The sequence below is a fragment of the Eptesicus fuscus genome, chromosome 19 (genome assembly GCF_027574615.1).
Source record: "Eptesicus fuscus isolate TK198812 chromosome 19, DD_ASM_mEF_20220401, whole genome shotgun sequence".
Classification (NCBI taxonomy): Eukaryota; Metazoa; Chordata; class Mammalia; order Chiroptera; family Vespertilionidae; genus Eptesicus; species Eptesicus fuscus.
This window is the reverse complement of record NC_072491.1, coordinates 52,267,901-52,282,200: the sequence shown is the minus strand read 5'-3', so window position 1 is coordinate 52,282,200 and position 14,300 is coordinate 52,267,901. Positions and strand designations below refer to the sequence as shown.

General features: G+C 42.0%; 1 protein-coding gene across 3 annotated transcripts in view; it reads right to left on the bottom strand.

The window, feature by feature from the left end:
• The window catches only part of IL7 (interleukin 7), a 51,198-nt gene that overhangs the window by 35,558 nt on the left and 1,340 nt on the right, over window positions 1-14,300 (bottom strand). For all 3 annotated transcript variants that reach the window (XM_028142058.2, XM_028142059.2, XM_028142060.2), the window contains exon 2: window positions 9,180-9,313. In XM_028142058.2, the coding sequence (XP_027997859.1) occupies window positions 9,180-9,313 (134 nt within the window). The remainder of the gene's footprint in view (window positions 1-9,179; window positions 9,314-14,300) is intronic.

Sequence of the window (14,300 nt, the reverse complement as noted above, 5' to 3'; positions counted from 1 at the left end):
TAGAGTTAAAGATATTAGAAATTGTAAAAGCCAATAATAACCTATTAGTCATTAGATATTAAATTTAATATATCAGAACAAAGGACAGTCCTTAATAAATGTGAATTATACTGAGTCATTCTTAGAAAGTGTTTGGCCTTCTCTAGCGGTCTTCATATTTTAACCAGCCTCAATTCTGGTGACTCAATTATGGTAAGAGTTCCATAATTCAATTATATGAGTCATGTTTAAGCAAAATAATTTTTTATGAATAAAATCCTATATAATCCTATATAATAAAGAGGTAATATGCAAATTGACCATCTCGCCCTCACACAAGATGGCCACCCCCATGTGGTTATAAGATGGCTGCCCCCATGTGGTCACAAGGTGGCCACCACAAGATGGCCAGCAGGGGAGGGCAGTTGTGGGCAATCAGGCCAGCAGGGGAGGGCAGTTAGGGGTGACCAGGCCAGCAGGGGAAGGCAGTTGGGGGCAATTGGGCCAGCAAGGGAGCAGTTAGGGGCGACCAGGCCAGCATGGGAGGGCAGTTGGGGGCAACCGCACCTGCAGGGGAGGGAGGGCAGTTAGGGGCAACCAGGCCTGAAGGGGAGGGCAGTTGTGGGCGACTGGGCCTGCGGGGGAGGGCAGTGGGGGGCAACCAGGCCTGTGGGGGAGGGCAGTGGGGGGGACCAGGCTGGCAGGGAGGGCCAGTAAGGGGCAACCGGGCTGGCAGGGGAGGGCAGTTGGGGGCAACCAAGCTGGCAGGGGAGGGCAGTTGGGGGCAATCGGGCCGGCAAGGGAGCAGTTAGGGGGTGATCAGCCTGGCAGGCAGAAGCAGTTAGGGGCAATCAGGCAGGCAGGCAGGTGAGCAGTTGGGAGCCAGCAGTCCTGGATTGTGAGAGGGCTGTCCGACTGCCGGTTTAGGCCCTATTGGCAGTCGGACATCCCTGAGGGGGTCCCAGAAGGAGAGGGTGCAGGCTGGGCTGAGGGATACCCCCCCAGAAGTGCACAGATTTTGTGCAGCAGGCCTCTAGTAATGTATAACATCCCAAACTAGTTGCTATCAAATATCAAAAAATTACCTAACATTGGATTCATGACAAGTTTTCAAAGAAACAAATGTTCAAGAAAAAGATTTCCTAACCTATTTGAAACAAATTCCATGTTCTCATTAACATATGAAGTTGATTTACAATTCATATATTATTTATCATATATTATTACAATTCATATTTTTGTTTATATGGAAAAATACCAGGTGCAAGGTGGTGTACTGAGCATTCTGTGGGATACAAAGATGAATCAAACATAAACTGTCCTTGAGACACTTATAGACGAGTATGGAAATATAAGATACAAATTTAGGTAAGTATGCAAGGAGTACAGAGCTAAGAAACTTAAATTTCAAATAAAATTGAGAAAGCAATCCTACTTACAATAGCATCAAAGGCACATAAAATGCTTAAGAATAATTTTAACAAAAGAAATTCAAAGCTTACAGACTGAAAACTACAAAACTTCATTGAAAGAAATTAAAGATCTAAAAAAATGGGAACCATCCTGTATTCATGGATCATAACCATCGTTATGCATTATCAAAAAGACAATACCCCCCAAACTGATCTACAGGTGCAACAAAATCATTAGAATCCCAACTCACTTCTTCTTAGAAATTGACAAGCTGATTCTAAAATCCATATGGAATTGTACGGGACCTGAAATAGCCAAAACAAGTTTGAAAAGGAACAAACTAGAAGAACTCTCACTTCCTGAGTTCAAAATTTACTCCAAATGAATGGCAATAAAAACATATTAGAATAGAATTGAAGAGTCCAGAAATAAACCCATACAGGTATGGTCAAAGGATACCAGTACTATTCAATGGGGTAAAGAAAAGTCTTTTCTTCTCCAAGTATGGCTTATTTGTTGCTTTATAAGATAACTAGAGGCCCGGTGCACGAAATTCATGCATGGGGAGGGTGTTACTCAGCCCAGCCTGCATCCTCTCCAATCTGGGACCCCTTGAGGGATGTCCGACTGCCCGTTTAGGACTGGGATCGGGCCTAAACGGGCAGTTGGACATCCCTCTCACAATCCAGGACTGCTTGCTCCCAAATGTCCTCCCCTGCAGGCCTGGTGCCCCCCAACTGCCCTCCCCTGCAGGCCTGGTTCCCCACAAAAGCCCTCCCCTGTAGGCCTGGTCCCCCCCAATTGCCCTCCCCTGCTGGCCTGGTATCCACCAACTGCCCTCCTCTGCTGGCCTGGTCACCCCTAACTGCCCTCCCTTGCAGGCCTGGTCCCCCACAACAGCTCTCCCCTGCAGGCCTTCCCCCCCCCAACTGCCCTCCTCTGCTGGCCCAGTCACCCCTAACTGACCTCCCTGCTGGCCTGATTGCCCACAACTGCCCTCCCCTACAGGCCTGGTCCCCCGCAACTGCCCTACCCTGCAGGCCTGGTCCCCCCGAACTGCCCTCCCCTGCAGGCTTGGGTCCCCCCCAACTGTCCTCCACTGCAGGCCTGGTCCCCCGCACCAACTGCCCTCCACTGAAGGCCTGGTCCCCCCCAACTGCTCTCCCCTGCAGGCCTGGACACCCCCAATAGTCCTCCCCTTCTGACCTGGTCTCTCCCAATTGCCCTCCTCTGCTGGCCCAGTCACCCCTAACTGCCCTCTTGGCTTGCCTGATAGCCCACAACTGCCCTCCCCTGCAGGCATGGTCCCCCTCAACTGCCCTCCCTTGCAGGCCTGGGTCCCCCCCAACTGCCCTCCCCTGCAGGCCTGGGTCTCCCACAACTGCCCTCCCTTGCTGGCCTAGTCTCCCCCAACTGCCCTCCTCTGCTGGCCTGGTCACCCCTAACTTCCCACAACTGCCCTCCCCTGCAAGCCATCTTGTGGCAGCCATCTTGTGGTGGCCATCTTGTGTTCACATGGAGGCAGCCATCTTTGACCACACGGGGGCGGCCATCTTGTGTCTTGGTGTGATGATCAATTTGCTTATTACTCTTTTATTAGATAGGATTATTTCTGAATAAATTTCACTCCAGTCCTTGATTATATGTTCATTGGAGACCACTTAATAATATTATTGTTATTATTATTTGGAAGAACTTGACATAGAGCATTGCACATAGTAGGGGATTGATGAATATTTATGAAAGGAGGAAAATAATCAAAACAGATCACCAACAAAAGGAAAGAGGAAAGAAAAGAAGGAGAAAAGAAGAAAAGAAAAGGTGACTTTTTTTCCATGTCTCAAAAAATTTGAGCACTATGAGAGATCTCCGGAATAATTCAATTTCCATACTTTATAGGGGACTGAAGAGTCCAAAGAGGTTAGATGAGGTATCCAAGATCACAATGCTTGCTAAGTACAAAGCTAGTAACAAATTAGGTCTTCTGATCCCTCACTCAGGGTTCCTCACGCTGCACTGTGATGCTGGTTCACAGTAAAGCAATTTAACGAGGGAGCCAGTGAAAATATATTTTTCCATGAGGCAGAAGATTGCTTTATTTATCCTCAAAATGAATGTTCAATCATGGATTCTAAAATAAAATGTGTAACTTAAAAATAATAGCTAATTGCTCTGGCCAGGTGGCTCACTAGGTTGAGCATTGTCCTCTGTACCAAAAGGTTGCAGGTTCAATCTCTGGTTGGGAGGCAAATGATCCATGTTTCCCCCTTCCTTCTTCTCTCCTTCTCCCCTCCCCTCCTTCTCCGCTTCTCCCCTCCCCCCCTCTCCTTTCCTCTCCTCTCCTCTCTTCTCCTCTCCCCTCCGCTCACCCCCCCACTTCCTCTCTCTCTTAAATCAGTAAAACATATCCTCGGGTGAGGATTTTTTGAAAAAGCTAATGGAATTTATGGTTCAGTTTTTTCTATTTTGTTACTGTGTTTGAGCTAACCACTGATAAACAAATAAGGAAACCCATATAAGCTAATACCCACATATCTGGCTTTGTAGATCTGATTCAACAGAATTTAGGTATTAGACCAAAATCAGGGGACTATTCTAATTTTTTCCTTTGAGTTCATAAATTATTTTCAAATAAGGAGGGTCATATATGAAGTTATCCAGATCACTAAAATTATCCCACATCACTAAAATTCTTCAAAAACAGGAATCTCTGGAGGTGAGTCCCAGCAACCTGTATCTTGACAAACCTTTCAGTTTACTGTGAAGTACCTAAAATTGTGCCCCCAACTACTCTCCCCTGCAGGCCCAGTCGCCCCCAACTGCCTTCCCTGCTGGCCTGGTTTACACCCGTCAATGATGTTCACCTAAATTAATGAAGTATTTCCTACTGTCTCCTTGCTTTCCATCCTACCCCACAAATTATCTACATGGTTGCCAGAAAAAAGTTGAAAACAAAATATGATGTGTTATTTCATTTTTCATTCATTCATTCATCAATTATTTATTGATAGTTCTAGTCCTTCCTGGTACAGCAGTGAATATAAAGGACAAATATTTCGATTCTCATTATGTATTATACTTAATACATATCAATAAAAGCCAATAGGAGAATGGCATTTACATTGAATGTCTTCCCCCTAAACTCCTCAGTGGCTTCCTGGTGCTTAGACTCCTTTGTATGGTGGACACAGCACTGAGTGGTCTGGGCTTCCTCTGAGGATTTGGTTCTCATCTTGCATCCCATAGTCCAACCACACCAAGCCTATTGGTTTCTTATTTACATTCATTTTCAAGGTGACCCGTCCTCTCCCCAACCTGGTTCTGCTGCTTTTGGTATCACCTACATGCATTTTAAGATTCAAATTCATGTAAGAATAAGTAGATGACCTCAATTGGCCTATGTCTATTAAATAAATAGAATCAGTAATTAATAGCCTTCCAAAGAAGAAAGCACCAGGTCCTGAGGGGTTCGAAACGTAGAGACTAAAAAATATATATAAAAGATCAATGAAACCAAGAGCTGGTTCTTTGAAAAGATAAGCAAGACTGATGAACCTTTAGCTAGACTCATCAAGAAACAAAGGGAGAGGATCAAATAAACAAAATAGAAAATGAAATGGGCGAAGTAACAACGGATCCACGGAAATACAAAGGTTTGTAAGAAAATACTATTAACAACTAGATGCCCACAAACTGGACAATATGAATGAAATGAATAAATTCCTAGAAAAATACAATATTCCAAAACTGAATCAGGGAGAATCACAAAACTTGAATAAGCCAATCACAACTGATGAAACTGAAGTAGTAATAAAAAACCTCCCTGGTTAGATGGCTTCATAGGAGAGTTTTATAACACATATCTTCTCCAAACTATTCCAAAAAATCCAAGAGGAAGGAATATTTCCAAGTTCTTCTTTTTTAAAAAAAATATTTTTATTGACTTCAGAGAGGAATGGAGAGGGATAGAGAGATAGAAACATCAATGGATGATAGAGAATCATTGATTGGCTGCCTCTTTCAGGCCCAACACAGGGGATCAAGCCCACAATCTGGGCATGTGCCCTTACTGGAATCAAACTGTGGCTTCCTGGTTCATAGGTCAATGCTCAACCGCTGAGCCATGTCGGCTGGGCCACTTCCAAGTTCCTTTTATGAGGCCAGCATTATCCCATTTTCCAAAACTAGATGAAGACACTACAAAGAAAGAAAATTATAAGCTAATATCCCTAATGAATATGGATGCTAAAATCATCAACAAAATATTAGCAAATCAGATCCAACAATACATTAAAAAGATCATACACCATGACCAAGGAGGATTTATTCCAAGGATGCAAGGCTGGTACAATACTCACGAAGCAATAAATGTGATACATCACATAAACAAATTGGAAGACAAAAATCACATGATCATATCAATTAATGCAGAAAAAGTATTCGACAAAATCCAACACCCTTTTCTGATACAACTATCAGCAATGTGATCATACTGCAACATAATAAAGGCCATATATGACAAACATACAGCCAACATCATACTCAAAAGGCAAAAATGAAAACCATGTTCCCTAAGAACAGGAATAAGACAGGGATGTCTGCTTTCACCACTCTTATTCAATATAGTACTGGAAGTCCTAGCCAAGTGATCAGATAAGAAGAAGAAATAAAAGGCAGCCAAATTGGAAGGGAGGAAGGAAAACACAAAATTCTCCTTATTCACAGATGACATGGTACTGTAAAGTAGAAAACTCTAAAGACTCCACCAAAAAAACTACTAGATTTAATAAATGTATTTGGCAATGTAACAGGATACAAAATTAACCCTACCAGACCGCTGTACTGATTTTTCGATAATTTCCAAATCTGCCACTATACCACCGTACCTAATTTTCGGTACTTTGCCTAGTACGTGAAAAAAATGCATCACAAACTAAAAATAACCAACCAATCATGGTCAAACCTCATGGTTAGCCATTGCAAATGTCTGCCCCCATGTGTTTGAATTGACTTTGTGTAGTTTGACGTGAAAAAATTCTGAAAATTCACAATGAAACGAGCGGCTGATGAACCAAGCACTTCAACAGGAAAGTGAAGTAGGTCTAGGCTTATCACAGTCCAACAGGTGATCGATACTTTGGTTGATTCAGACTCTGAGGAGTCAGAATTTCATCAAGAATACATTTCCAGTTCAAGTGACACAGACAGTGAGAGCTCGAGTGATGAAGAGAATCTTGAACCTTATAAAAGACTTGGGCGCAGTAGGAAATACAGTCGTTCGTCTCCTGACCTCATGTGCAATGGAAAATCAATCTCAAGTGCTTGTCATGGACCAGTTCTACAACTCTGTAACCCTTGCTAAATATGCACTGTCAGAATTACACACAGGAATTGTGGGAACCCTGCAGCAAAACAGGAAGCAGTTTCCTAAGTCGCTGAAAAGTGTAAAAAAACTTGCTAGGGGTGACAGTCGCTATCTATGTCAAGAAAGTGTAACATGTTTAGTGTGGCAGGATAGAAAGCCCATCACATTTATTTCGAACTACCACGATCCAGCCCAAAATGTGGTAATAAACAGAAGAAATAAATATGGCAGTGTGCAAGAAATACAGATGCCACAGCTGGTGAAGGACAATAATAAATATATGGGTGGCTGTGACAAAAATGACCAGATGACCCGCCTTCACCGGTCTCGTCGTCATTACCGCTGGCCCCGGTGGCTTTTCATAAAATTTTTTATGTGGGCCAGTTATAATTCTTATATCTTGTATGCTTCAAAGCAGCAAGCTGCTTCAAAAAAGCCAGTTTATTTCACCAGATATATTCAGAAACTGTGCCTGCAACTTATTGGTGGGTACAGGACATTAGCCCACCTCCACTCACGAAAGGAACCCTGCCCTCAACGGATGACTCAGGCAATCATTTTCCAGAGATTCCCCCTGGAACATCGTCTAATCATATCTGTGCTGTGTTCATGGGAAAGCACTCCAGGTACAACAAGCAAAATCCTGGAGTGTCTTACAAAGACAATCCACGCAAGAAGGTGAAGAGCAACATCTGGTGCTCACATTGCAAGAAGTACCTCTGTGTGAAACAAGGCTCATCCTGCTGGGTGGGTTGGCACACAGAGGTGGAATATTGGCGCTAGATGAAAGGTAGACCTATTTTCTACAATGTCTCCAAGCTCCATCTTATTCTAACCACTTGTTTGCATGTAACTAACATTTTTCTATATCATGTTGGTTTTTTCTCTTTAATGCTCAGGAGCCCAGATATAGGGGACAGTTAGGTTCAAGGCCTCAGGTCTGGTAGGGTTAACACACAGGTATTGATGACATATTTATATACCAATAATGAATTCTCAGATAGAGAAACTGAAAAACAACCCCATTTACCATTGCAACAAAAAATTAAGATATTTAGGAAGAAATTTAATTAAGAAGATAAAAGACTTATACTTACAAAATACAGGATGTTGAAAGGAAGATAGAGGATCAAGTAGAATATATCATGTTCCCGGATTAGCAGAATCAACGTCATTAAAATGTCCATACTACCCAAAGCTCCACATGGTCTTTCTACATAACCCAGTCATTACTCTCCTGGCTATTTACCCAAATGATTCCAAAACTCACTTTGTACGTCTGTACAAAGCACTGCGCGTGAATGTCTATAAAAGGTTTATTCATAAGAGCCAAAAATTGGGAGCAACCAAGATAAGTCCTGTTAGTGAATGGAAAAACAAACGGAGGTGCATCCATTCAATGGAATTTTATTCGACAATAAAATGGACAAAGCATCAAGCCGCAATAAGCCATGGGGGAACCTTAACTACATATTGCTAATGAAAGAATCCAGCCTAAAACAGCTACACAGGGCATGACTCCAGCTCCATGACATTCCAGAAGGCAAAATTACAGACCACAAACAGCTCCGGGGTTGCCTCAGGTTCAAGAGAAGGGCATGAGGGAGGAACCAGCGGGGCGCAGGGGATGTTCAGGGGCAGTGAAACCATCCCGTAAAACACTGTCGTGGTGGACACATGACATTTTGCATTGGTGAGAACCCAAAGAATGTACAACACAAGGAGCAAAAGCTAATGTCAATTATCAGCTTTAATGAATAATAATGTATCAAGGTTGGTTCAATCAATCGCAACAAGTGTACCACACAAATGCGAGATATAAATAATAGGGAAACTTGTGCAGAGGGCCAGTGGGCATTTGGGAATTCTTTACTTTCTGCTCATCTTTCCTATAAACTTACAACTGTTCTAAAATAAAATCTACTATCAAAAATTGTCCATAGTAAATAAAAAAATTTACTCATATCAAATTATATATACACACATATAAAATACATACTATATATATGTTCACATATTCAGATAAAATAGCTATATATCTCTTTCCATGATACCTTTTCAATGTTATGTTCTGTTATTTCCCCTCTCCTGATACAATGGTTCCACAGAGACTGGCTGTTAATGGGAGGTGAGTAATGCAGACAGTTATGTTAAATTAGTTCATGAGAAATTTGACGGTGAAGGGCGGTAGGGCTGAGGTGGGCAGTTGTGGGCGTGTGAAGTTCTAGGAAATAATTATTTTTAAAGGATGTAATGATTGCCAGCTATGAAAATACATAGCTAGCAGCTCATTGAATTTCACCCTTAGTTATTCCACTTTCAATAATTATAAATGGATACTTGACTATGAAACGGCATAGCGACAGCATCTACCACATTTTCCCAATGAGTTAAAATGTGAGAAAAGCCAAGGAGCACGTACCAGGTCGTTGAGGCTCACCATGATGACATGCTGGTACTCTTCGCCACTTTTACCTTCGATCTCACAATCAGATGACGCGACTGGCAACAGAACGAGGATCAGGGGAGGAATTCCAAAGATATACCTGAAAGAAACTGAAGACAACAGCACGTAAGAACCAGCTGGATGTTATGTCATGTGATCTGATTTGGTGGTGGCGCTTCAGTGAGCCTGGCCACGCATTTCTAATCTTTGTACACATGCATCCCTGGTTTTGGACAGAGTGGGAGGAACTCTGAAACTCAATACTAAGCAACAACCAAAGCAGGGCAGACTTTTAGTGTCTGAGTTTCTGTCGTGTTTTAACTGAGGAATTACTGTTTGGGAAAGTGCAGAGCAGTGGTGGGTGCCGGCACAGTCTCTTTGCTTCTGGAAAACACTCCAGGGTATGAATTCAGTTTACCCAATTTCGACTTATGTTGAACATCCCCACAAGGAAAGGCATCTACAGGTGAACAGGTAAACTAAGGACAGATGAAAAAGTTACACATTTTATGATCTATGGCACGTGACTGTGTATGGAAACCCAATGGTTTCCTGAGGTGGTGTCGCAGGTTGATCCCATGCTACGACTCTGTGATTATATTGTTGCTTTTTAGTGATGGTTTACCCTTCCCAGAACTGTGGCAACATTGACATTATATTTTGAGACTTCTTATCTTTTCAGTAGCTTCTGTTTCTAAGTACCCAGAACCTCTATTCTCTTCAAACACTGATCTGTTTAAGCTTCTTGATATGTTAGGAAAGCCCAATAAATAAGTTCACACCTGTTAACTAATGATTTATGTCTGTTTTTTATAAGCCCTCCTAATTGGGGGCAATTATCTAATAAAAAAGAATCTATAATAATAAAAGCATAATATGTTAATTAGACCGGACGTCCTTCCGGATGACCTTCTGGATGAAGCTGGGGCTGTGAGGGAAGCCCGGGTCCCGTGTGCCAGAGGAAAGCCAGTGCCGGCAGCCACGGGGGAGGAAGGCCTACTCTTGCACGAATTTTGTGCACCAGGCCTCTAGTTATCTAATAAAAAAGAATGAAATTATAAATGAATCATTCGGGGCAGTAGTAATAGACTGAACAGAAAGCCTGTGGCTCCCAGAGACATGAAAACTTGCTTATACAGGGACTTGGTTCTTCATAAGCCTGTCAGAGTATCTTCTCTGCATCTTTCTGGAAACTCTTTGGCTATGTTGACAACATCTTTCCTGTGAATTTCCCAAATGAACTTCCACTGCACTTGTTGAGTGCAAGACATTTCACATGTGTGCCTTCTCTGATTAAGATGACAATGTCCCTAAGAACACAAGGTACTGATGACAAAGACCTAAAGATGGTTAAATATGTCACGAAAGTTTCCAATAACATTGTCGTTCATACTATCATTATCCATCATATAAGAATCGGAAGTACTCCCCAGTAAATTATGTGCTATTAATGACCCATATTTTACACATAGAGGAAGTAGGCTGGGCAGTAGATCTGGGAACAAACATGGATCCTCCATGAATCTCATCCTCTTATGTCACTGACTCTTGACAAGGCAAGATAAACAAAATGGGACATGGATTACATTCATTGCTCTGCCAAGAAATATCTATATAGATGACAAGCAATAATTCACTTGGGAGGTGAATAATAATGATGACACCAGTCACCTTTCACTGAATACCTACCATGTGCCAAGCATTGTTAAGTGTCCTATACATACTAGTTCCAAAGACCAAAAGAGTTTTGCAAGTTCATCTTTTTCTGAAACATAGGCAGTAACTGCCAGGTCTGGATTTTAACCTGACCTTGCTGCCTCACCAGGATTTGATCAGAAATGGCCACAATCTTTTGATAACATGCAAGCACATTGGTCCGAATGCAAACCACTTCCATGTTGTAGTATCCAGCTCTGCAGCCTTCTTCTACTTCTGTTCCTTCATCCTGAAGATTCTTAAGTACGATCAACTAATGATTGACCAGGTCCTAACTTTGTAATCAGACTTACGTGCACAGTAGAGAGATAACCTTTTCTGTATCACCTTACAGATGCCCACGTGGTGCACGCTGGGAGGAGTAGATGATAAAGGAAAGGTTATAGAGCACATAACTTGAAATGACCTTTAAGGGAGATAAATACAATAAAGTATTAAGTACCAGCATGAAAAGAGGCATTTTTACCACTATACATCAATGATATTTCAAAGGAGGTTGTTTTATATTCTATATAGATCATATATTCTATATGGGGTGTCCGCTTCCAAATTCCCATCAGCCTATATATTCATTGAAAGGCATCTCATCAATGCTTTCGAATGACATCTTGGTGGAAAATTCAGTCTTCTTTTGTGTATCACAACTAATTTCAAATTCTAAAACATAATTTGACTTGTCAGTAAAGAGTGTCTTTTGTTGCCATTGTTGTTAAGTAAGTTAGCCCCAGACAGACTAGGACAAAGCAGAGCGCCGAGGGTTTACAGAGTGGAGATGGGGCTTTTTCTTGGTGTGATGTTAAGTTGTTGACTGAATGAATGACAGAATATCTTTTAAACGTCACTCCCCTGATTTGTAAAATGAAAACTTTAGACTAAATGGTCCCTCCATGTCCCTTCCAATTCTCAAGCACCCGAAATTCTCATAATCTACCTGGCCATCGAAATCCAGTAACTCTTTAGATTTGAAATCGCCTCCTGGATAAGGCTGCAAATGCAGCCCAGGCTTTGGACCTACAGCTCTTCATGACTTGCACTTTGGTCTGTAGTTGAACTCTTTTCTCCACACCATGGAGACAGTAACACGAATGTTGCCTAGTTTGGGCTTGCTTTTAACATTGTCCCAGTAGGAAAAGAACTCTTATTTTGTTTTGTTTCAGAATATACATAGATACACCCACACTTCCCCCAACCTTGCCATTTTCATTAGGTTACAGAAAAGATAAACCATAAGGAATAATGCAAGGCGAGCTGGGGCTTGTGGAATTTTCTTTAGATCTCCTGAAGGGATTGAAACTAGAGAATTTGTTTTCAGTGGGGAATCTGGTTAAACCAAAATGATGGCTGTCTAAAAAATTCTTGATGGTTTTTAATGTAAGCCAAATAATACATTCAATCCTCAGCTACTTAAGTTATGGGGTCAAAGTGAACATAAATAAATTAGTTTCCAAAATCCATCCAACTCAATTTTTCATCAGCCTTGAAGACCAATAAGTGTTAATTGACTGTCCATTATAGACATTGCATAGACTTGCTTTCACTGGGAATTTGAGAAAAAAAAATGGTCAAAAGACATTCCGGTTGGACTGGAAGACATGAGTGTATAAGACTTAACTAGTAATCTGGTCAATTGGCACAAGCAAATGGGTGAATAAAGGAAATGTTAATGAAGAGTGGGAAACAGACATATGTTGTATGGAAACCAGCTTTTAAGGTTACAAAAACGAATCTGATGATGCTCACATAAAGAAATCTAATAACTGCTACAAGTATATTCAGACTGGAATGTAAATTCTATCCACAAACCCCATGATAAATACTTAGACATTTCTGAAGTCAACCTATGACATTGCATATCATATTTCACAACCATTTCACGAGGCAAGTATTATATACTAATATGCCAATTATTAATATTTTTGCAGATGAAGAATCTGGAGCCCAAAGAAACTTTTTTGCCCCACATATATATAATGTGTCTGGTAAGAAGCAAGATTCAATGCCAGGTGTGTCAGGTTGAAGAGTCTAGAAACTCAGCTTTTAGCCACCAAGCTACCCTGCTTCCTAGAAAAACTGTTGTGTAGTCAAGGGGAATGTGCACCACCCCGCCTTGCTCTCATGGACTCACTGAGGTACTTCCTGGCCATCCTCTGGACCCCGCATCATCCTCTCATCTCAGGAAGAAGACACTGCCTACATGCTGTTAGTACGCCAGGGTATGTGTCAGAGGTGAAACCAGGAAAAAAAAAATCTCACATGTGAATAAGACATCTAAGTTAGTCCTACAAAACAGCCTTTTCCATGTTTGTTTAGGACGTTTCAACATTGATGTGGTGCTTGTTCAGGCTTTCTAATCGTTCTCAGGTTGCTGTTTTTCTTACTATTCCTTTTTTTTTTTTTTTTTGGTCCTCAGATAGCACAGCTGAGGACCACATAATAGGTCCTCAATAACTTCAACTCCCCAAAGAAGTAGCAAAGAAAAAGGATAAAGAGTAACCCTATTCTTAAGCTTCTAGTGAAATCTATTGAAAAAATATGCAGAAAGCCACTTATAGTCATTATTCAAAGTTTAGAGTTCTAGCATTGCTTGCTGATAATTTATGGTACATGAGCCTTATAGACACGTTTCGGGAAATAAAGGCTCCTTGTTATGATGGACACCCTGGCTTCCTTTTCTTGTTTTAGCTTTCACTTCAGGTCACAGGTGATGCAAGGAGTAGATAGAACCAGGAGGGATCCAGACAGAGAAACTGCAGGAGACCCATGGGCAGTGTAAGGAAAACAGGGATAGACCTAAATTAAAAAAAAAACACAAAAAACTTAAATAGTTCTTTTAAAAAAAATTGATTTGAAAGAGAGGCATTGGTTGCCTCCTGAACACACCTTGACCAAATATCAAACCCACAACCTGTGTACGTGCCCTCAACCGGAATCGCACCCCGACCCTTCGATGCTCTGGACGATGCTCCAACAACTGAGCCAGCCGGCCAGGGCGGTACAGGGCAGTGTATAACCTAACTTCTATTTCTCCACGAACTTCCGGAGGACGCCCATCATAAATCTCCTCCACAATTGTCTTCTACACTGTGACCCCTGCCCTTTACTTTGTTACTGATCTGGGAATTCTGGGCTATGTCAGTTCTTGATTCTTTAATTCCTATGAGAGGAGAAAGAGCTCCTTTGATCCCTTGGTGGAGCCAGGAAAGTGCACAAACCGGGCATCGAACGGACCAGCCAGCTGCTCCCTGTGTCCGCACCCTCCCCCACCCGGCTCCTTTCGCTGGAGAAAGGATTCCAGTTTCCCTCGGCAGACCCACTTCCCCCTCATCTCTGCCCCATTTCTCCTTCCAGTAAACTTTGGGGTTCTTTACACTGGCCGCAGGA